The sequence below is a fragment of the Bombyx mandarina genome, chromosome 18 (genome assembly GCF_030267445.1).
Source record: "Bombyx mandarina strain Sakado chromosome 18, ASM3026744v2".
Classification (NCBI taxonomy): Eukaryota; Metazoa; Arthropoda; class Insecta; order Lepidoptera; family Bombycidae; genus Bombyx; species Bombyx mandarina.
In genome coordinates this window covers 10,495,782-10,519,615 of record NC_143224.1, presented here as the reverse complement: position 1 = coordinate 10,519,615, position 23,834 = coordinate 10,495,782, and the positions used below count along the sequence as shown (strand labels likewise).

The 23,834-nt window shown below is 36.8% G+C and overlaps 2 protein-coding genes across 9 annotated transcripts in view; both read right to left on the bottom strand.

Annotated features, from left to right (window-relative positions):
- Window positions 1-2,558: 2,558 nt before the first annotated feature.
- Window positions 2,559-15,931, bottom strand: Nab2 (Nuclear polyadenosine RNA-binding 2). Of its 2 annotated transcripts, none has more exons than XM_028169395.2 (12): window positions 15,705-15,931; window positions 15,435-15,477; window positions 14,630-14,797; window positions 12,863-13,506; window positions 11,943-12,175; window positions 11,218-11,358; window positions 9,777-9,915; window positions 8,950-9,140; window positions 6,835-6,975; window positions 5,953-6,461; window positions 4,607-4,780; window positions 2,559-2,780 (listed from the first exon to the last, which is right to left on the bottom strand). In XM_028169395.2, the coding sequence occupies exons 1-12, from the start codon at window positions 15,741-15,743 to the stop codon at window positions 2,578-2,580; spliced, it is 2,625 nt and encodes an 874-aa protein (XP_028025196.2). In that variant the 5' UTR covers window positions 15,744-15,931; the 3' UTR covers window positions 2,559-2,577. The 2 variants fall into 2 exon arrangements, with proteins under 2 accessions (XP_028025196.2, XP_028025207.2); XM_028169406.2 differs by having other exon boundaries at window positions 12,863-13,503.
- Window positions 15,932-18,207: 2,276 nt separating this feature from the next.
- The window catches only part of LOC114239570 (G protein-coupled receptor moody), a 57,222-nt gene continuing 51,595 nt past the window's right edge, over window positions 18,208-23,834 (bottom strand). For 3 of the 7 annotated variants that reach the window (XM_089734726.1, XM_089734725.1, XM_089734730.1), the window contains exons 6-9: window positions 23,169-23,322; window positions 22,409-22,638; window positions 21,519-21,662; window positions 18,208-19,883 (exon numbers count right to left, since the gene is read on the bottom strand). In XM_089734726.1, coding sequence (XP_089590852.1) covers window positions 19,633-19,883; window positions 21,519-21,662; window positions 22,409-22,638; window positions 23,169-23,322 — 779 coding nt within the window. In that variant the 3' untranslated portion in view covers window positions 18,208-19,632. Of the gene's footprint in view, window positions 19,886-21,430; window positions 21,663-22,408; window positions 22,639-23,168; window positions 23,323-23,834 lie in introns of all 7 variants that reach the window. The other 4 variants (XM_089734728.1, XM_089734727.1, XM_089734731.1 and 1 more) reach the window with 3 other exon arrangements.

Below are 23,834 nucleotides of genomic sequence, written 5' to 3'. Positions count from 1 at the left end.
CGACCTCGTTCCTTATTTGAATCATAAGTGATATTCTTTCGGTTAGGCAATATCCAATTCAATCTAGATAAGTAAGGCGTATTTTTTTTTCTTCCTACCTAAGCTGATAGCCTTGAGGCTATTTCAGCGTAACCTTAATAACTAGTAGGTGAGCTCACGGGGCTCAAACCTGACGACGTTGCTAATACGAACCCTAACAAGAGCCGTGCTTCGCAGAATGTACTACCGGATCGGAAACGCGACCCACTGAGAAGATCCGGCGAGAAACTCAGTGGGCTGTCTGTGGGTTAGTTTACTCGTCGAGCCCTTCGTCGCAAGCGACGGGTTCGACGGGAACGAAGGCCAGTGCTTGAGGTACCTAAAAGCACCGTCAGTGGATCGGGAGGATCTTAAATGACTTGTTTTGGGCGGCGTCGACTGCTTTCCATTTTGTCCGCAGGATCGGGAATGTAGTTATCGGCGGCGACAATGAGACGTTCTCGTGTCGTGCCACTTATCGAAGTGTAAGGCGTCTAAGAGCCCTTGCATGATATAACGAAAGTTTAGATATTAAAAATGTTGTAATTTGTAGTTTATGGATATTCGATTCGGGCCATTTGAACAGGTCAATTGTGATAATTTTCGATCATCATTGAAATTCTACGTGTAACTATGTTTGGTGCATGATTACTTTTAATTCTAATATAAGGTTAGCATTAATAGCAATTGAAGCATACGTGGTATACAGACGGCTTGTGATTTAATATCGAGGGATGTGATAATAATGCCAGTCTTCAAATCACTACTTTTCCTAAGTAAATTCTATCTATACTAATATTATAAAGAGGAAAGATTTGTTTGTTTGTTTGTTTCGAATAGGCTCCGAAACTACTGGACCGATTTGAAAAATTATTTTTCCATTAGAAGCCGACATTGTCCCTGATGAACATAGGCTACTTTTTTAATTTTTTTGTTTGTTTCATTTGTGTTTTAATGTTTCCGAAGCGAAGCGTGGGCGGGTCGCTAGTTTCTAAGTAAATACGTACCCATCTGAATCCTGGCGCTCACAAAAGATGTCATCGATAGTGGGATAGCATCGTGTATTTTTTATTTGTGACAAAATTGTAAATTGTTTTACTGGCGGTAGAATGAATTGTAGAACTGACATGGGAAGATATTATGTATTATATTCGTCGTATCTATTTCTGCCGTGAAGCTGTCATGTTCTGGTTTGAAGGGTGGGGCAGCCATTGTATCGTAAAAACAGCCTTAGAATTCACGTCTCAAGTTGGGTGGTGGCATTTACGTTGGTGATGTCTATGGGTTCCAATAACCATTAAACATCAAGTAGCCGTAAGTACGTAAGTCACGTAAGCAATAAAAATAATTATAATAATGTGAAAGTTTGTATGTTTGTCTAATGACTGTTTGTTTGTTTAATAACTCGCAAATATTTCTGATCGCATTTGGATGATTTTTCTGATGTTTCTACGGGCAGTTTATGACCCATAGAGATACTAGTAAGTTTTTTTTTGGAACGAAGTTCCTTACGGCAGGCTTGGAGGGGATAGGGATTTTGCTGCGCGACCGAACTGAAAAAAATGTGATAGTAAAACCGTAAGAAAAAATCCGTGGAAGAAAGTGCGTGGAATAAAACCGTTAAATGAGACGTGCGCAGGCGCGACAGTCGCATACACAAGCGAGTAGTGTATACCTTTCTCTTTCTCCCTCTTTCTTTTCGTTCTCTCATCCATTCACTTTCTTTTTTTATCATTCATTGACCACGATCTCAGAGCGTTCGTTTGCGCAATACACTAACTCTTATGCAAACAACCGTGAATGAAGTGTATCACAATAAGTTCGCACGTTACCGAATGACCGTGGGTTGTTGCGAAGCCTCCAGTTTTATTTTCTTTATACTTCGAATAGAACTTAAAATTAATATTTTTATAATAAGGAACTTCGTTCCTATCCGGTGTCCCACGACACCACACATCTTTTTATTGTATAGGGGTATGGATGGGAGGACGAGCTCACAGTCCACCTGGTGTTAAGTGGTTACTGGAGCCCATAGACATCTACAACGTAAATGCGCCACCCACCTTGGGATATAAGTTCTAGGGTCTAAAATCGTCGTGGCCTTAAGGATAAGACGTCCGGTGCATTCGTGTCGAGCGATGCACCGGTGTTCGAATCCCAAGCGGATACCAATTTTTCTAATGAAATACGTATTCTACAAATGTTCACGATTGACTTTCACGGTGAAGGAATAACATCGTGTAATAAAAATTAAATCCGTAAAATTATAATTTGCGTAATTATACTGGTGGTAGGACCTCCTGTAAGGTAGGTACCACCACCCTGCCTATTTCAGCCGTGAACCAGTAATTCGTTTCAGTTTGAAGGTTGGGGCAGCCGTTTTAACTATACTGAGACTTTAGAACTTATATCTCAAGGTAGGTGGCGGCATTTACGATGTAGATGTCTATGGGCTCCAGTAACCTAACACCAGGTGGGCTGTGAGCTCGTCCACACATCAAGTCAAGAAAAAAAATTATCTAAAAATAAATACACCAACATATCTTAACACATTTTTATTTATACACAATACTTCCATTTAGGTACATCACTATGATAAAAATTACATTCAAGTTTGTTTGTGCAGTTTTTCCCGAAGCGGCAGGGCTTTGGGTGGTAGAAGTGGCACATTGGATTCACGCAGCCCGGGTAGAACTTGCACATGCCCGGGACGGCCACAGACGATATCGACTTGTAGTTCGCGACCGGGATCACGTGGGACGCTGTTGGAACAATTAAAGGTTATTAAAACGATCGAACCTTATACAGGGTGATAAAATATAGTTCGATTTTTTTTTTATGAAATCATAATATCGAAATATAATCACAAGTATATCTTGGTTTGAATTTCGGTAAAATAGTTAGGTATATATATTTACATTTTTTATTGCGGTGTAGGGCGGCTACTGGAGCCTATTGAAACAAAAATAAGGGATGAAGTATAAGTGTCAATAAAACCTTAATGGTATACGTAGCAAGCTTTAAAAGAAAATTCACCTTTTTAGGGACTATTTGAGTTAAAATTAATAATAGCAAAACCTGTAATTGAATTGTTATTATTTATTTTTAAAACAAAACTCTTAGGCACACAAATTTAAAGATTAAATGCAAAACGCGTCTTCCGATAAACTTCGCTTCGTCAAACGAAAACGCACGAGCCGTGAATGTTCACATATCACCCCCCCCCCCCCCAACCAATAAATTGCAACATATAAATATTAAAAACTTTTACACGCCTTTTGTTTGGAATTAATGTACAAATTATATAAATTCTTCAGGAATAATGGGTATAAAGTACCCTTGTCCATTTAATTGTGTATCTCTAACAACGTGATATTCTCAAAAACATAATGATCGCTAGGTTATAGTGCGCGCTGAGCTAGTTGGCCGTGCCTTAGGTGGCGACAGGGGTGAAGGGGCGGGTTGCCTACTGCTCGTAACGCACATGAGATTAGACAGTGATGACCAATCTCAAGATATCGTCAACAATAATTGTTCAATTACTGAAAAGAATTAATAAAAAACAATTCAACTTTAATGATTTAAATGATATATGAAATTATTTAATTAATATTTTATACTTATATGAAATTACTCTGACATATCCTCTGAATCACTTGATTCTGAACTCTCTGAACTTGATTCAGACTCATTTTGTAAGTATATAATGATTTCGTCCATCATATATTATATTATTTCCGTCGATTTTCTTTTTATCGGCGGACTCATCTCGCTATTGCAATCTCATGATAGCAAGCGCCCCTGACTCTCCGTCCCACCACTCACATACCTAAGGAGCGGCCAACTAGTTCCGCGCGCACATTAGTTAAAACGTCAATACGTAACTAGCATCTATACTAATATTATAAAGAGAAAAGATTTGTTTGTTTGTTTGTATTGAATAGGCCCCGAAACTACTGAACCGATTTGAAAAATTATTTCACTGTTTGGAAGCTACACTATTCCCGCGTAAAATAGGCCATAATCTTTTTAAAAAAAAAATAGGGATCCTTACTAAAACTCCAATAATGTAACACAAGGTGTACCTAAAATATTCTTTACATCGCGTGCCCTGCGAAAACTATTGATGATAGAATAAAATAATGTACTACGACTTTGTAGAGCACATTATTATTTACAAAAAGTGTTGCGACAGCATATGTCTACCTATTATAGTTATGCCGCAATAAGTGTTCTTTTATTTAAAAAAATAAAATAACGTCAAAATTAAATATCGTTGAAATATTTGTTAACGACCCGAGCGAAGCCGGAGCGGGCCGCTTGTTCTAATATAACACTAAAGATACCATAACCGGGTCAAATGACCAATTTTTAAATTTTTCATTGAAAATACACGTATCATCTTATTGCTTTTGCAAATTTGACTTCATGACTTTCTTATGAATAAATTTACAGATATTATACTATTTTGTTTGTTTGTTTTGTTTTTTTGAGTAATACATGTCGTATACCGTTACCTACTCTCGCTATGGTAGACATATATATCAGTAAGTGTTGGTATGATTAGTGATAATATGGAGGCACTGACCGACAGATGGCGTTGTCAGTGGCAAGGGCGCGCCCGGCAGGTGCGAGTAAACGCAGTTCCGTCGCGTGCAGCTCGCGGCGAACTTGCAGCGCGGGTGTATGAAGGCGCACGTCGAGCCGTATCTACACATCGGGAACGCCTTGCACCATATCGGCTTGCGTTCCGCTTGGGACACTGTAGAAAGACAAATAAATTAAATACAGTACCCGGCGATAAATATTGCACATCGACCGTGCGAAAGAGACGGTTAATTTTTGCTTTGTAGAGCGTTATACCTGTCGCACGTTACCCAATTGACTTTTAGTCTCCATAGATACCGGATCGTTAGTGTTTCGTCGCATACAGGTAACGCCCTACAGCAAAAACAAACTGAGACGACTGTCTCTTTCTAAATACCGATGTGCAATATTTATTGCCTGGTACTGTACCTATGTACGTTCCGAATTGAGAAACTTTTTTTTCGATTTAGTCGTCGGTCGATCGATTAGTTATCCTCACTAGTAAACCACGAAGAACTGATTGAAGGCCAATATACCCCGGTCAAGGACCGATTTTTTCCCTACCTATTCGCCGGTATTCCAGCTATGCCCGGAAATCGATGCCTGTGGCGGCATTTACGTTGTAGATGTCTGGGTTCCGGTAACCACTAAACACCGGGTAGGCCGTGAGTGAGCCTTTCGCCCACATAAGCAATTAAAAAAACGGCTTTAAATTATAATTATAGTTCTTTGTCTCCACCATATCCCACTGGGTGGGGTCGGCACAGCCAAAATTTTCTATTCCATTCTCTTCTATCAGCCGTCAGCTCAACACTCACTCCTCTCATATCGTCATTCACACACTCCATGTCTTCTTCGGTCGACCTCTTCCCCCTCTACCTTGCACTACCATTTCTATACATCTCCTAGTCACATGCATCTTCTCTCTACCCATCACATGTCCATACCACGCTAACCGTCCTGTCTTTAATTTGTTAGTTACCAGAGTTACTTTCACACTTCCTCTGATATATATCTATGCTAATATATAAATATACAGTGGTTTTTACGGATGTTCCGTTATAACTACTGAACCGTGCATCCGATTGACTTGAAACTTGGTATCCATGAAGAAAATACATGTGCTTAATGGCTAGGCTAATATTTATATGAGTGTTGGACTCCCTACACCAGTTGCAGGAGCGTTAATGATGAGAATCTTTGTGGGGGTGAGAAATAATAATGTTAATTTTAAATGCCCAGCGAAGCGGACGGGTACAGTTAGTTTAAATTATAAAGATAATTGTTTCGTATTAACCGAAACGTCGCTTAAACCAAATAGCCTTTCAGTCCTCGATATCTACTTACGTGATGGAACTGCGTCGTATTTATGTGTGTTATTAGTGGTGACCACGATATGACTGTCGCTGCTGGCGCTTTCCGTTCTCTGTCTCTCTTCTTTTTTGACGACTTTCTCTTTCTTCGACACGTCGAATACAATAGGAGATGCCTTTCTTTTCCTAACAGGAGGCGACAGATCTTTTAGCATTTCCGTGGTTTTCCTTTTAGCGGGTACTTCTTCGGTTTTTATCTTGGCTTCTGTCGCCTCATCTTTTGTAGCACTGAGACGTTTTACTGGCGTATCTTCGTCTGTATTTTCAGCGGGTTCAAGTTCAATTTCGTCTGATTTTTCTTCTTTAGTGACGTTAGCTTCCACTGGAGGTTCTTTGGATTCTTTCGTTTTATTGGCTTCTTCATCGTTCAAGATGCCCTCGTCGAGAAGTTTCTTTTTCAAAAACGAGTTCGGATGGTAACCGTCCATAGTGACTATGAATTGCGTACTTTTGTCTTTGTCTACGGTTGGATTGTGAATATTTCTGTAACCAAAAAAAAATTGCATTGAGAAAAAGTGTGGCTTTGAAAATGATTCCGTTATGATACTTCTAGTCTTATCAACTGTGCTTCTAGGTTGATCATAGATGTTAACTCGGCAAATATATAATAGTTTATTGAAAACCAGCGACCCGCCCTCGCTTCGCTTCGGAAACTGTAATTTATTATTGATTTCTCCACTATTTAATGGATGTTATTATACATATAAACCTTCCTCTTCAATCACTCTATCTATTAAAAAAAACCGCATCAAAATCCGTTGCGTAGTTTTAAAGATTTAAGCATACATAGGGATATAGGGACAGAGAAAGCGACTTTGTTTTATACTATGTAGTGATGAATTATTATGCAACTTACATTGTTTCAATGATAAGCGTGTCGTTTTTTTTCGTGGAGATCCTTCCTTCGAATCGCCTCGAAGGTACGTATTCGGTGTTTTTTATTTTCTTCGTTATCGAAGCCGGTACATACTCTTCTTTGTCAACGTCACTCGGCGCTCTGTTAAACAAAACGTTTTCATTGTTTTTTATGCATTTATCGCGGGCTTTGAGCGCGGCGACCGAATCAAGAAATTCCGTAACGAAAATAAAACCTAACACCTCCCACTCCGCCTACCATGTAGCTCGCGTTCAACACATTCACACGCTGCGCTTGTGTAGTGTTTGTGAATAAGCGCGCGGCGTGACAACGTACTGCTTGCGAATCATGAAAAGTCTGCCCATCTCTCTCTCGCGCGGTCTTGCTTTTGAGTGTGAATGGGACAGGTAATGTTTTGCTTTTGTTAATGTTTATAAATTATTATTGTCTAATTATAATTGCATAAGTTGATAAAAAATGCTATAGACATCTACAACGTAAATGCCGTCAACCCACTTTTTTTTTTTTTGAGATATAAGTTCTAATGTCTCAAGTATAGTTACAACCACTGCCCCAACCTTCAAACTGAAACGCATTACTGCGTCACGGCAGAAATAGGCGGGGTGGTGGTACCTACCCGTGCGGACTCACAAGAGGTCCTACCACCAGAACGAAATACGCAGCTTTAGGCATATATTGCAAGCGAATTTCGAATCTACTTTGCGTTTTGATAGATTAACATTACGGGCCACCAACATATATCGAACTATTTATTCGAGAGTCAATGAACGCGGTTGTGAGCGTAAATATCGGGGGAGTGAAAAGCTATTTGGTTTAAGCGACATTTATCTTTGTAATTAAATGTCCCTTTTATTTGGTTATTACCAACGACAGTTCGATGTTTTTTTTTATTGCCCTGTAGGCAGACGAGCATACGGCCCACTTGATGGTGAGTGGTTACCGTCGTCCATGGACTTCAGTAATGCCAGGGGCAGAGCCAAGCCGCATAATACTCTCCACCAGCTTCTTTTAAAGAAGGACATGTCATAACTCTCGGGAAACACCGTGGAGGGGACGTCATTCCATAGCCGGATGGTACGTGGCGTTTTTAATCGAACTTCAATTAAGCTCACTGCATTCAAATAGATGACCTAGTTTTTTTGTTATGATATTTTATCTAAACTAGACGATGACGATGATTGATAACGCCATATTGTTGTGTCTTTAAAGCGGTTAGTTGCCCTCAATTAAGAAAAATAGTATTATTATTCGCCAATAGATGTCGGGGAGAGCTGATTATTGAAAACAGGAATAAAAAAACATTTTCTGAAAATAAATCGTAGCTAGATCGATTTATCGCTCCCGAAATTCCCTGTATACTAAATTTTATGAAAATCGTTGGAGCCGTTTCCGAGATTCAGATTATATATATATATATTAATATATATACAAGAATTGCTCGATTAAAGGTATAAGATATGATTTTAAACTTTAAATAGTTCTTCTGTAAAATTTAAAAAAAAGTCGCATAAACCAAACCTTTCACACCTCGCTATATGCGAGCGTCAGCCCAAAAGTGGCTTAAGCTTATCATACCTAGCATGGAGATAACGAGGCTTGAATTTACTTTTACACTGCTTCGCAGCCAAAAACAATACGCGCAAAAATAATGTTTACAAAGCCATCTGTTATCTACGATTGAAACTAGGTATAGGCCAGTTTTACATCAAAATTTATTATGTTTTAAATAATGTAATGCATGAGCACGAATTTACTGGTGGCAGGACGTCTTGTGAGTCCGCACGGGTAGGGACCGCCACCCTGCCTATTTCTGTCGTGAAGCAGTAATGCGTTTCGGTTTGAAGGGCGGGGCAGCCGTTGTACTGTTACAAGTGACACCTTAGAACTCATGTCTTAAGGTGGGTGGCGGCATTTACGTTGTAGACGTCTATGGGCTCCGGTAACCACTCAACACCAGGTGGGCCGTGAGCTCGTCCACCCATCCAAGCAATAAAGAAAAAATTAAAAATTGTGGGTTAAGCCACTTTTCTACTGACGGCCTCATCGTATTATTATGTAGTCTATAAAGGTTATTTTTAAACGTGTTCGTGTCACCTGGAGCTCTCGTCATCATTGCTGTCCATTTCGAGGCTTATGACGTCAGCGTTCCTGTCAGCATCGTCAGCGTCAGCAGCGGGACCGCCCGCCGGCACTTGGATGACGATGTTCTGCGCGTCCATCCGACGCATGGGCAGTACTAGGGCCCGTTTGACTTTCTGTGAATCCGCTTCTATTTTAGGGGGAATCTGAAATAAACACGATCACATTAACGGTAGCGACGAGGCAGAAGTTTGTTGTACGATATTACTTACAACTGCGCGTTCACTAGGTAATCTAACATTAATATTACGCAGGATTATATCCGGCTATTGAATAAGCTCCCCTCCACGGTGTTTTCCGAGCGTTATGACATGTCCTTCTTGAAACGAGGCTTGTGAAGAGTATTAAGCGGTAGGCAGCGGCTTGGCATTGTTGAAGTCCATGGGCGACCGTAACCACTCACCATCAGGTGGGCCGTATGCTGGTCTGCTTACAAGGGCAATAAAAATAAAAAAACCTTTACACGTTTAATGCGTAAATTTATTTATATGTTGATCCTGATTTATGTATGTAAGCATACAATGTTAAGTACGTAATTACTTCCGAGCTCAAACCGCATGTGAATGCCGGAGACCACATAGAGGCAATCTACCTTGAGATACGATGCTGGAGGCCTCAAATATATCCATAACGATTTGAGACAGATCTGCTCTGACCATCGTTAAACGTATGAAACACATTTTTGTAACTACCCGCATACTACTATAATTAATGAAAAAATACCCTATAATCATGTTCAGGATAACTAGTGATCATTGATTAATGTTGACGTCGATACTCACATTTAATAAGCTCTTATGAGCATCAGCTACTGCCTTCATTAGCAGGCTGGAGGCAGTGGCGGCGACACGCGGCCGCGGCCGCACCCGCACTACGCTCGTGCACGACGAACGGACAGGACGATTCTCCAACACTGATATTCTGTTTAAAATTATACACACATTAAAAACTCAAGAATCAGTACCGTAAAATCGGGACACTTTTTTTTTACCTACCTAAGCTGATAGATAGCCTTGAGAGGCTATTTCAGCGTAACGTTAACTAGTAGGTGAGCTCACGGGGCTCAAACCTGACGACGTTGCTAACACGAACCCTAGCAAGAGCCGTGCTTCGAAGAATCTACCACCGGATCGGAAACGCGACCCACTGAGAAGATCCGGCGAGAAACTCAGTGGGCTGTGTCTGTGGGTTAATTTACTCGTCGAACCCATCGTCGTGAGCGACGGGTTCGACGAGGACTATGACCGGACACTTTTTAAGTTCGACATTGATTTTATCTTCCTTTTTTGTAGTTACAGTAATAAAACGGATATCATAATGATTTCGATAGATTAAATTTTCATTTATAATGCATTAAGATATCGTTTATTAAAGAATAATCATAAAAAGTTACAAAAACTCTCTTGTGCCGAACACCCAGGCTTGGGTGAATCGGGTCGCTTAAGGGTACAATAGTTTTTCGATAAGGCTGGGACTATTTAGTTGTTAGGTAGGTACCTAACCTAACTTTAGGTAATTAACTTTTTAATATCTTGAGTTACAAAACTTTGATGACCAAAATTAAACTATTTAATATTCTTAAACACTAAATAAAAGTCATTTTCAGTTTAACAAAGTTAAATCTAACAACTCCACAAAAGTATTGTGACATCCAGATTTGTCCCTATTCTACTTCTAGTCCCTATTCCCCCTCAATATACTGTATCTGGAGTTACAGCGTTAATATTTCAGTAGTGATTCGTAAACAAAGCAACTGATCACAATTTGTATCAAATCATCATTTTTGGACAGTGACTTCCATCAGTGTAATTGTATTTCAATTTGGAAATGACATATACGCAACTGACTTGCCCCTTAGAATTATAATTATTTAAGCGGTTTTGTACATTATTTATTAAAGTTATATACGAAGGATCTTAAAGGGCACAGATACCGACCTATTCTGGAACGACTGCTTCCCATTTTTTTTAAAAGGCATTTAAAATATAAAGAAACATTCGAGATATTTCATAAGCTCCACATGGAAAAGATGTTTCAATAATTAATTAGTTTTTGTTCAAACTTTACAATACTTTCTACATATATGTATAAAAAAATTAAGAATTATCCTCACATTAATGATAATAGTTTTAAAATAATAAGTTTACTTTTTTGGGCTACATGCACCTAAGTGTATGTGAGAGCACAATCTATCTAAATGTATAGAAATTTTTAGGTACATACCTGGAAGTGATCTTTTTAGAAGTACTTTCAGCATTGCGTTGACCTGCTTCATCGGAGTCTGACTTCCTTTTCTGGGAAGCAGGCTGATCGTTGTATGTAATCTTTGTTGGTTTCTGAGGTGGTTCCGGCTCTGGTGTGAACCTATAAATAAATATTAGTATGATGATGAATGTTCACATAGCTAAGCTGTGATGAGAGTATTGCAAAATTTAGACGTATTTGTTAAAACTGCTAGTAATCCTTTAGCGGCATTATCAAATTTCCATTTCCATTAGAGAAAATTTTAAATCAATCGGTTAAACGACGCTCATTTTTAAAAGAATCAAGTAAGCAAACAATACAAGTGTGCATTTATGGATTGAGAGATTAATTTTCACTCTGGATAAAATCAAGTGTCAAATTTTGTTTGTAAATATGTACATTGTTTTTTCTTTCACAATGTGCAAACTATACCAGCATTTAAATTTCTATGCAAAATAGTTTGTATCGTTACAGAGTTCTTGTTTTCCCTTTTTTGTAAATTTTTTGACTATATTTTTCGAATACTCACATTAACATTATGATATGTTAGGTTTACTTTATTTATCTTTTATATTAATTTCAGTAACGAAAATACTAGTTACATTTTACTATTATTAAATATTATTAAATAATTACTATTATTAAATAACAGATTTGTAATCTCATTCATGAAAGATCGCTTTGAATTTTAAAAAAATGTTTACCTTTCCGGACTCTTCTGTTTTTTCTCTGTCTCTTTAGATTCGACCTTTCTGGTTATATCTCTACTAATTCGATCTCTTGCAGGCCTCTTGGGTAGCTTTAGTTCAAATTGGGGTAACAATTCAACAGTTTCTGCACTGCGATTTGGAGTAGGGGGAACAGGTTCAATAATTTTCCGTGGTGATGTAGGTTTCTTTTGCAGTGGTGGAGTCTTTGGGATGGACTGTGAGACTTCCTGAAATATATTAACAGTAGTTAAATACGTTTAACATATCAAGTTGATATTTTTATTGAAAACTTATATTCTCACAGATCTCAATTGGTGAGACTTAAAGTCGTGAAATTGCGATTATAATTTTAACTGAACTAAAACAACGAATTTTACTCAAACATCTGACCAATACTCCATTTAGAAGGTTAATAATATATAAGAATTAAAGTATTTTCATTTATTCTGCGGTATGGTTTTTAAATGTAGTGCTATAAATATATTTGTTATACAAAAAGGCTTTGAATAAATTTCAATTGAGTATTATTACTGGTGGTAGGACCTCTTGCGAGTCCGCACGGGTAGGTATCACCAATCTGTCTATTTCTGCTGTGAAGCTAAATGCCTTTCGGTTTGAAGGATGGGGCAGCCATTGTAATTATAATGAGACCTTAGAACTTATGAGAATGTTTCAAGGTGGATGGCAGCATTTATGTTGTAGATGTCTATGGGCTCCAGTAACCACTTAACGCAAGGTGGGCCGTGAGCGCGTCCATCCATCTATGCAATAAAAAAAGTCAAAAATCTATGTTTGGCTCTGTTAGGTGACAAGGTTGCTGACCACTGCCCTGGACTTATCAAGACCTAGGTTGATACCCTCTAATATAAGGTAAGTCAGATTAGGCTAAAATCTCTTAAAATACCGAAATTTACCTGAAAGACTTCATCGGCAAAATCATTCATTAGCTCATCAGCTTCCGTCCTTATATTTAAAAAGTCTTCATCATCATCTGACATAGAATCCAACTGTTCCACTAATTTTTGCTTTAGTCCCTGTATTTTGACTTCAATCTCATTGATTTCTTTAATTTGTTCATCTCTATTCGCAGACGATTCCGTTGATTTTTCAACCACTTCTTCCACAATCTTAGTAGATTCAGATGTAGAAGAAAGATTCTGTTCAGATGAAATTGTTGCTAAATCAATTACAGGTACGACTGGCTTTTTGCTTTCTTTAACTGTAGACTTAGTTTCATCTTTTTCATCCTGGCTTTGTGGTTCTATTAATACACCGTGGTTTTTTAGTATCTGGCCAGCAAAGACATCAGTTATTGATGGCTCTGAATTCTTTTCCATGTTCATCAGCAATGGAGGTATATTTGGTCTTATTATATCGTGATGTTTGCTTTTCTTTTTCTTGTGAGCTTTCTTGATTTCTTTCTTATGAATTTCTTTTTCTTTAACTTTCTTTTTGGATTTTTTTGAGTCACTCTTTTTCGATTTTTCTTTTGCTTTCTTTTCTTTCGGCTTGCGGTCTTTGGACACGGATCTTTCTTTGCTCTTCTCTCTTTCAACTGCTTTAAAGTAAAAACCATATAATTAATACTTATCATTACTTTACTTTGTATTTAGCAGTATAACAAATTATATACACTACCGTCTAAAAGTTTGGAAGCACACCTTTTTTACAATAAAAACATTGCCACCATATAGTCAAATTGTATGAAAAAATATTTAATTTAAGGATGAATAATTCAAATTTAAGAAATTTGTTGAAAATCTCAATAATGCTTTTATGACTTCATTTGTTGGCTGCTTTCTTTTATGCAATTTATTGATTTTCTTGTAAATGTGTCCACTACACATTTGCTAGAAAACAATAGACTGGGAAAAGGCCCAAATCCACAACAATTTGATGCTTAACTACACCACTAATAACCAGAGCTGTGTATGAAATGCGAGCAACAACCATTTTAATAACAACAGTTAAAAGACGTCTACCTTCTGCAGGACTAAAAGGATATGTTGTGGTTAACTAACAAATCAATATAAGAAAAATATACTAGATAAAAACTGGTCAATAGGTATTGATCTATTCCCATTGGGGAATACTGATGAACAGAAGAGAGGGCTTTAGAAGTATGTACAGTGCCTATTATCAATGAATCTGGATGTCTTTTGAGGATAACCAGAAACCTAAATAAAGAAGCCTAGTGGACTAATCACATTGGTTCTGAATTCAACAAGATAATGATCCTAAGCATTCATCTAAACTTGGTCAGAATTTTTTAAACATAAGTAAGATGATGAAAGATTTTCATAATCATGCAATGGCCATCTCAATTACCTAGCCTTTCTCCCATTTAACTTATTTGGGATAAGCTTGACAAAAGACTAAAAAATCGACCACCCTGAAATCAGAGCTTTTCTGGCAATTAATGGTGAGATTAATAGAATGCCCAGAATATGTGGGAAGATACCAAAAGAAACAAAGTGGGCACTTGGATGAGGATAAATTATAAGTGAATGTTTATTTTGTGTGTTAAATTCTTATTTTGTTTGTGTTTTTTACTTAAGATCAAATTAAACAAAATTTTACCATATTTTTGTTTTTTATTAGATTTTACCTGGCTGCTGCAAAACTTTTGGATAGTAGGGTATTAAAGCAATACAATATTAACTTTATAACATAATACATACTTATTGGGGCAGTGACTGAAACTTGTTGTAGCTTTTTGAGAACTTGGTGAAGCCAATTCACAAAGAGTTCAGTATTGTCTCCAAGGAACAATTGAAGATCTTCTTCCATCTGCCCACGAGTGCGCTTGTTTGCTACCATCACCATGACATAGTCGGGTAGCTCATCATCTAGAATAGAACACAATAAGAAGCAATATGAGTCATTTGAGATTAACTTGCAGAGAATGCTGTCTATGTAAAATTAAAATCTTCTAAAATATATTGAGTAAGGATCGAACTAATAGTTGCAACATCTGTTACAGAATGTTATGAAAAGGATTAAAATATTTTATTCATATAAAATTTACAAATCGTAATTTAATGATAAAGCAGAAGCATTAAATCACACATGAAGGATCTGTAGGTTCTCTAACCAACAAAACAAATTTCAAGTCTCTTGAAGTATGTTAAGTTTACCCAACTATTTCTGAAGAACATGATCTTTGTTTTTAAAACACTAATTCTAATTTACATTCAGCTATTTATTTTTTTCGTACTTTAGGATACCAAATTTATTATAATTGAGAAAATCTCAAAGCAACCTCAATTGAGCAAGACAAGGCTACCAAACTTTCATTTGGGCAAGGCTTAAAATATGAATGAGGGTTTCGGTTTTTAGTGATATTTCTAAATTAGCACATGCAGATACATTAGACAAACTATTGCTCTGAAAATTAAGAATTTTAAAGTTCATGAGGAGAATTTTGTGGGGAGTGTGTGAAAAAATACAAACTTCTATTAAAATTATAATTGAATAGGCACTTACCTACATAACAGCCCAGTTCTGTCAGCTTAGCCTTGATAGCAGACTGAAAACGAGAATAGAATCTAATCAATAAATTTGCAGCAGTATATGCTTAGGATATACGCCGGCATGTAGGGCGAAAATAACACAAACAATAGTGATAGCAAGGGAGTTTCATGGGAAAATAGATTTGCTGGAACATAATTGCAATGTGTTAAAGTAATAGTTTATTATTAACTGAAAATTTTATCATAAGAACAGTAGCAGTATGTTGAAATTGGCTTTATTTACCCGCATTTTCTGGCCTATTTCACTTCCTACGACGTCCATTGTTTTAATACAGTATACAAAAATAAGCAAATATTCTATTAAACACACACAAATGTTCTTAAAATCTATATGTATAATATTACTTTTAACTAGCAGAAATCACAAATTAATACGTTCAATACACTCTTCCCATTTTACGAAATCTGATTGATTTTTCATTGCATTTCATTCGTCTCGGTTTGACATTGACATATGAAATCTGACAAAGGTGACAGAGAAAACGAAAGAATCATCTCATAAAGCTCGATCCTTTTTTGTAGGGGCAGCCGGAGGCTTAAACGGCAGATTTTTTGTAAGATAAAGACCATAAAAAGACCATGAAAAGTAAAACAAGGATCAATGAAATGAAATTTATTTATCTGAACTATCATAGATTATGGAATTAAATTTGATGAGGTGATTCGAGAAGTGATGAGTCGAAATCTCTTATTAGCAAACAATTGTAATTTATTGCCATATAAATGAATTTTTAGAAGAACGCAAAAAGTCTCGTCAAGCCTTTTCTATTGCTTCATTTTTCCACATGCACTTTTATGAGCTACTGGTAAATTAGCCTCCATTTTTATAAGTTTAAGCCAGAAGAATCTAAAAACAACAATCAAAACAAAAACTTTTGTACTGTCATTTTACCGAATAATCCTGAAAGCTGACAATGGACAGTTTTTGTCGTAACTTTAGTAACATTAATTAATTATTTTCACAAGAAGTAAATGCAATGCAACCCGAGTGCAGGCGATGAAATGCATTGCCATGCCAAATGCCAATATTTATTTTCTTTGCATTCTAGACGTAAAATTTGCAAAAGTTGCTGTCAAGTCGATATTATTATGCCACATTTACATGTTCAGTTTACCAGATTACTTCTACCAATGGAAATAAAAAAAAATGTTAAAATCAAAAAGAAGATCTATGTTGCGGACGACTCCTTATTTATTAATACTTATTACAAAAAAAATAAAAATAATTAAAATATTTTAAAACATAAAAACTGAACAAAGCTTTGTTGGGTCATAGCAATTAAGACTGCTGTAGGCACTATAGTAGAATTATTTTGTCCGTGCAGCTTGGGTCTTAAAAAATCGGAGCTGTGAAGCGAATATTTCGCTTTCTCTTCCACTCACGAGCCTTATGCCGGCCACTCACATGCGCGCAAACATTCGTACAATGTACGAATATTTGCGCGCATGTGAAGGGCCGTCAAACATTCGTTCGCAAACTTAGCGGCTGTGCAAATGGGTTCCGTATTCAATTTGCGAACCCTCCTTCCTTCCGCTTCCTCCTACACTTGTTTACAAATGTCTCACGAATTTATCCTCCTTTTTAATTCGTCAATAGAACATTGAAGAGAAAAAGAGTTTTGAATTCTTTCCCAGACATCATTAACAGCCATGCTGTTTTTATGGGATTTCTTTTGATGAAGATACGCTACACAGTAGACGTCACGATCTATGAAAATAGCGAAACGTCCGTTGCCTTCGCAATCCTGGGCGTAACTGGTTACACGAATGTGTGGGAGACTACGCGAAGGATCGCGGTTCGCGCGCTTTGATGTCTGTTAAAAAACCGACACAGCTTGGAAAACCACGAATGCAGCGGAAACTTTGCATAATCATTTGCAAATGTCGTCCTACACTTGCGGGTTTGCGTATTCGTGCGAATGTGAGTGACCGGGGTAAGAGTCAGCTTCGACATAATAAGTTCCAATTTGACATAGGATGACTGAAGAAAATCCATGAAATTCGCATTATTCGTAATTTATATTTCGATTATTTGTATCAAATTTTCGCTATAATTTAAATTGAATACATTATGAACATAAAATGAAATAAAAATTCATTAAGCCATTATTTCAAATTAAAGATGTACATATTTTTATAGACATGATTCATTAAAAAAAATTAGTTTTATAAAGTAGTACATAATTCTATTGATATTCAGTACTTTGCAGTTAGCCCTTTTTTAAACTTTTTGACAATAGCAGCTAGGATTGCGTCCTCTAAAAAAATTCAGTCCGTATAAGTAGGCAAGTAATAGAGTCTCGTCTTTACTGGGGAGAGGACGTAGCTGCTTGCGATTTGTCGGGTATAGTCTGTCTAAAATGAACGCGGTGCGATTATGGATCTTAATGCGAGGACAGAAGGCCACGGAGCTACCCAAAATGACTCCGACATATTGGACCTTCTTCGTCTAGGGTATAAATTGGCTGAAGAGAATAATTGGGGTATAATCTTAGTTGTCTCGTTCTTAGACTTAAATACCGTTTTCACTAATGTGTCTTATGCCTACGACGTATGATTAAATCTAAAAAAAATGTATATTAACTGATGAACGCAACTACTAAAAAATAGATTCAAAACGTTCACAATAGTCCTGATAGGAAATGATAAAATTGTTTTAACCTTATGAGTGTCAAGATTTGCACTCCATGTCTCCGTACCTTAAGCTAGGAAATATAAACAAAATAGCAGTGTGCAATAATTTAATTCTCATACAATATAATACCTAGGAAAAAATTTCATTACATCTTTTTCTAATGCATCATTAATTGTGTTAGCACGTAAACGTATTGGAATTTGAAGTTTTAATTATTATGGCAGAACTAATTTATACCTCTATCAAATTATGTTACAAAAAAATACTGGTGGACATAAATTTATATTAAATAACACGTACAACATACATATTTTATCTTACTTCTCAACTATCTACATTTTCTTTGGTAAAAACAATAATTATAATAATATGTATTTCATTAGACACTATTTTTAAAATGTACCTACTTATTTATTTATAATAAAATGGAATGTAATAAAAGTAATCCTGTTATTTTATTCAGCTGTTCAGACGTTGATGATTTAAAATTTGAAATATCTCTCCATGAATTTTCAAAAATGGAATAATTAAAAACAACCTCAATGAGGTAACTAAGTTTTACTTTGATCTTTCTATGAGAACTTTTTGGCGGCAACGCGAGGAGCGAAGTTGTTTTTTTTTATTTTGGTCATTTATTGTTTTTTCAAGTTTAACTGTGTAAAGCCGCTGGACGAAGCTTCTCGGGTTCTACCAAAAAGATCACTGAAAAAGTATCAGTAAAAAATCATCATTTTACTGAGACTATATTTCATCCCACCTCATCTCGTTTCATTTAATTTCATCCGAATTTATTAACGCCTCAAAATAATCAATTTATTTTGATTTCATTTCACTTTATTTTTCATATTTTAACAGCAATTGAGAAGAAAAGATAACTTGACTTAAAGATCTCGTTACCAGTCCAAAAAATCTTAAAAAAAGTAATTCTGATTTGACACTGGCAGAAATAAAGAAATTAGAATTGCCAGCAAGTTATAACATGGTTATAACATACATAAATGTTTTTTAGCCAACATATACCTACCTACCGTACATTTAAAGATAATTAAAATATCATTCGTCAACTTTTTTGACAGGTTCACTAATACGTGAATTGCATAGATAATTCACATTATTTATGAGTGAATTGTGAATGGAATGTTGTAAATAAAAATAAACTTAAAACTGATGCGAGTACAACCATTTTGTCTTATTCAAAGTAAAATTAAAACACTATCGGAAGACAGTTACGCACAACTAAAACTAAAAAGAAAATGTTATAAATTATTAAGATGGGCACCTGTTTAACTATATTATCATTATAAATTACTTTCCACTTATCGTTTAATTAATTTAACTTGCATAATATCTTAGATACCTTGTCGTTCGTTATAGGACGGAACATTTATATAGTCTAGAATTTAAAAAAAAATCGTACATGGATTTCATATTACACATTAAATATTAAATGAGTATTTGTTCAAAACAAGTCAATGTTGTAAAATCTTTGGCACGTTCTACAACGAACGACAAGCTGCTAAACTTTCGTCTGCTCCTTCAGTGGGCCGTGGTTCACGATCTGGAATCTGGTGACCTTGGGTCCGACGTCTCTTTTTTTGTTCAGTGGCGAGCCGTGCAGCCTGGTCCCGGTGGGTGAGTCATCTACCTTGAGCCACGGACGGACGTGTCCGGGGCCGGTCGAGGGTCTGCTCTCGACTCGCCCAGTGACACTTGGCTGAGCGCCGTTCGTGTGTTGCTGAAGCTGTACCCGTGACGCTCGTTCCATTTCTCTAAACGAATTAGGGACTAGTTAATTGTTGGAGGCATTGATATTTATAGGCATTTTTTTATTGCTTAGGTAGGTGGAAGAGCTCACAGTCCACCTGATGTGGTTGGACACGGACATGTGGAGGGACAGTGGTTACCGGAGTCCATAGATATCTACAACGTAAATGCCGCGCCACCTACCTCATCAAACATTACGTCACAAGACGTCCTACCACCAGTAATTACGCAAATTATAATTTTGCGGGTTTGGTTTGGTTATTCCTTCACTGCGGGAGTCAAACGAGAACATTTATTTGTTAAGTACGTATTTCATTAAAAAAAATGATCGCCGCCTGCGTGATTCGAACAACGTTGCATCGCCACATTCGAATGCACCGGACGCCTTATCCTTTAGGCCACGACGACTTCTTCATTACTTCTAAGCTTCAATTTTAATTAGTGAGAAGACTTTTTTTATATCTTTGACCATTTTGTTATTAATGGATGTTTACAGTGCTGTTTTTCACACGGTACGTCTGGGAAAACATCTTGTTGGAGGGAAGACATGTTTAACAGAATTAAATATAAATAACTGAGGTGTTGAAGTAACTTATAAAGTCTTTAAATCTTAATAGTTAATGGTAAACCATGCATTCCTTAATTAGTTCAAAAGCGCCTCTCGTTAGTTCAACCAAAAGCAAACAGTATTATTGGATGTCGGTTAACAATATCGAGATTTTCAGAATGAAGCAAACTATTATCCGTTTAAAAAAATCTGGACAAGCTACTGATACTTCCTAATCACCAGCTATTAGCAGTATCTTCACGTATTTTCTATACTGTGTTGTTTCGAACCCCCTATTTTAAGTCTTGATTAATAGGTACGGCATGTTCCAAGTGCAGACAGTTCCCTAATTAATGACGTAATTCTGACTAGATTACGCTATTTGTTGGTGACGCTTAATATCGCTAGATACATATAGTTATAATTAAAATTGTCAAAATATGATAAATGTGAACCGGGTACCAATTGGAAGTAATCATGAGTTTCGGTTTAAAGTTACATTTGCTGGTGTATCTGAAACTTTGAGCCTTGTGTCGCAAGATGAACAGCGGTATTCAAAATTAGGTTTTTATAGTTTTAAAAAATCACCTAGGAATTATTTATTTATTTATTTTGGAAAGGTCACGACGTGACTTGTTGAATACATTATGCCTATTAGTACGCAATAACATCGAAACCCTCATTACCAAAAATAATTTCCAACAATCCATGCAGCAAGTTTTTAAATCACTATAAGACTACAATGCCAATTTCAATGAAGTTGCCTGTTAGTGGGAAAACTATCATATTAGTAGCTTTTTATTTGAAAACTAATTTGGGTATTACTTTACTTGTCAATCTACTATGAAAATATTCATTCATTATTCCATGCAATAACCATCACGTGTATTATAGCTTGGTCATCGGCGAAGGTGAAATAAGGTGAAGGTATATTTCTCTTAAAACTAACAATTGCGAGAACTAATCTACAACCACCAAACCTATCCCCCACCGTCAATGATACCTTCAAGTTCTGATATACGAGGCGAGTGCTGACGTACGGTCCGTCTTCCTGATGACGTGTTGGCATGCGGGCGAGGAAGGATACGCACCGCTGGTGAGGCCCGAGAGCCGCGACAGAGGGCAGCAGAGGGCGGCCGCGTACGCCGCGCGGTACTGCGCGTTCATTATCACGTAGATGATCGGGTTCACGCATGCGCTTGCGTACAGTAGCAAGTAGCCCGCTACGTGGAATACTGTCGGATTTTACGTTAAAAGATTATTTTAATAGTTCACCGAAACATTGCGAATTCTACTGTTACGTTATTTATTTTAGAAGTTCACTAGAACATTGCCAATTCTACATCATAGTATCTACTACTATGCGGTTATATGAACACAAAAAACGATCCTTATTTCATTGCGTTCGAAAATGAAGTTTAATTATTACATGTCTTTGAGTTCAAGCACTATCTCTCTGAAGTCCTACACTCTTAAAATAGTGCTTTTATAATAATTTAATGAGGATTGTTGTTGATGGTTTATTATCAACACGTCGCAGCGCCGGAGATTTGTCAGTGCTACAAAAAATTATGTAATACTTGTAAATTATGTAATACTAGTACAACGCTCAGGATAACTAGCGTCAATAGATGCAAAAACATTGCAGAAATCAGAGAGCACAACCTTGACAATAAAGTACTACCATTTACCTTAGAACTGAAATATTGCACGGGTCAATACGACTTCACACTGTAGTGAATGTGTTAAGTAAGGCAGAAAATTAGGATTCTATTGATATTAATAACAAGTTGCAGAGTTGAATAATAATCAGATGGCGTTTTATTCCAATTTGTTTGGATTGTTGTCCGCGAAAATTTTAGCGATTCAGCTATTCATACGTATCTACATCACAATTCAACATATCTAAAGTTAAAGTACCTACTGAAATGAATTACTATTCAAAATTTTAGGGTTTTCTTTAGTTTTTTTTAAGCCTTACCTGGATAATGTACGTGAGCATCAGCGACCTTTGCAATAGTAATAGGCAAATAGCAAACAATAAAAGACAGGAATATAGCTAAGACCATCTTTGTGATCCTCCATTCATTTCGTCTCGCCTTAGTCTCTCTGTTGTCTTTGATCGTCGATCTTTTGTCTACGGTGCTGTTATTTAACGTTCCCGGATTGCTGTGTTGAGATCTTTGATGTTCACGCATTCTTTGCTCCGAGCTGAAATTTTGTGAAATATATTTAAAAAAAAGTTTAGGTTACAGAGGTTGCATTAAAAAGATTGAGCTGAATCTTGTATATACTCTATAATCTTCAAATTATCGAGTCTGGTAATAAAGACAAGGTTGGATTCTTAATTGCATAGCGCTTTCCTGCAAGCCAGAACGCATTATTGATTTGTACCAGAAATAGGTAGGATAGTGGTACCCCTCCGTATGGATAGGCATAGCATACATCCTCCTACCAGTACATGCAGTCGAATAATGCTGTTAAAACACTCAAAGAACATTTTCATTTGCGAAATCCACGGTATGAGATAAGTTGGTGCTAAAGAACAGATAACTCTGAAATGCTTCTTCCCACATATTGGTATATCGTATATCAGCGTTTGTAGGTGTAATATCATCCAATGAGATTCAAAAAATAAGACTGCTAAAGACACCGAGCATCACCGGCCCTTGCGTTATGATCAAGGGAAAGGAAAATCTGATAAGGTAGACATAATTCGTTGAATATATAATTTATCAAACCTGTGTACGACCCAGAATATTCTAGCGTAGCATATCAAGATTAGCAAAGCGGGAACTATGAACGCGATCACGAAGAGTGCTGTCTTTGAAGAACGTCCAAATTCATCTGGAACTATTGAGCAAGTTCCCAATTCGGGGTCGTAGTCGAATTGCCCTGAAGGGGAAAATAATGGAATGAAAGGCTTTTAAGGTCGATATTTCAAGGTCTATGTATAATTACGCAAATATAGAACACGTTTTTCTCCTAATTTTTTTTATTGATGATATTTGTGTAGGAGTCTTGTGAGTCCGCGCGGGTAGGTACCACCGCCCTGCCTATTTCAGCCGTGAAGCAGTAGTAGTGCGTTTCGGTTTGAAGGGCGGGGCAGCCGTTGTAACTATACTGAGACCTTAGAACTTATATCTCAAGCTGGGTGGCGCATTTACGTTGTAGATGTCTATGGGCTCCAGTAACCACTTAGCACCAGGTGGGCTGTGTGCTCGTCCACCCTTCTAAGTAATAAAAAAAGGGTTTTAAAAAAAAAAGGTGTTTTTTTTCTTTAACTGACATAAAATTTTCTCTTTCATAACAAAACGTTAATAGCAAAAACAAAAGAGAAAATATGATGAATAACATAAATTAAAGTTTTTGGTGTCAGTCGAATTTTAATTTGCGGGTTGAGTGGA

Bases quoted from the DNA above. Each gene is read 5' to 3' on its own strand.
- Nab2 (XM_028169395.2), bottom strand. From the start codon at position 15,743: ATGGACGTCGTAGGAAGTGAAATAGGCCAGAAAATGCGG. The intron at 13,507-14,629 runs GTATGTATTATG...TTTACTTTAAAG, and splicing joins TTCAGTCACTGCCCCAATAA to CAGTTGAAAGAGAGAAGAGC. The intron at 12,176-12,862 runs GTAAATTTCGGT...AATATATTTCAG, and splicing joins TTGCCGATGAAGTCTTTCAG to GAAGTCTCACAGTCCATCCC.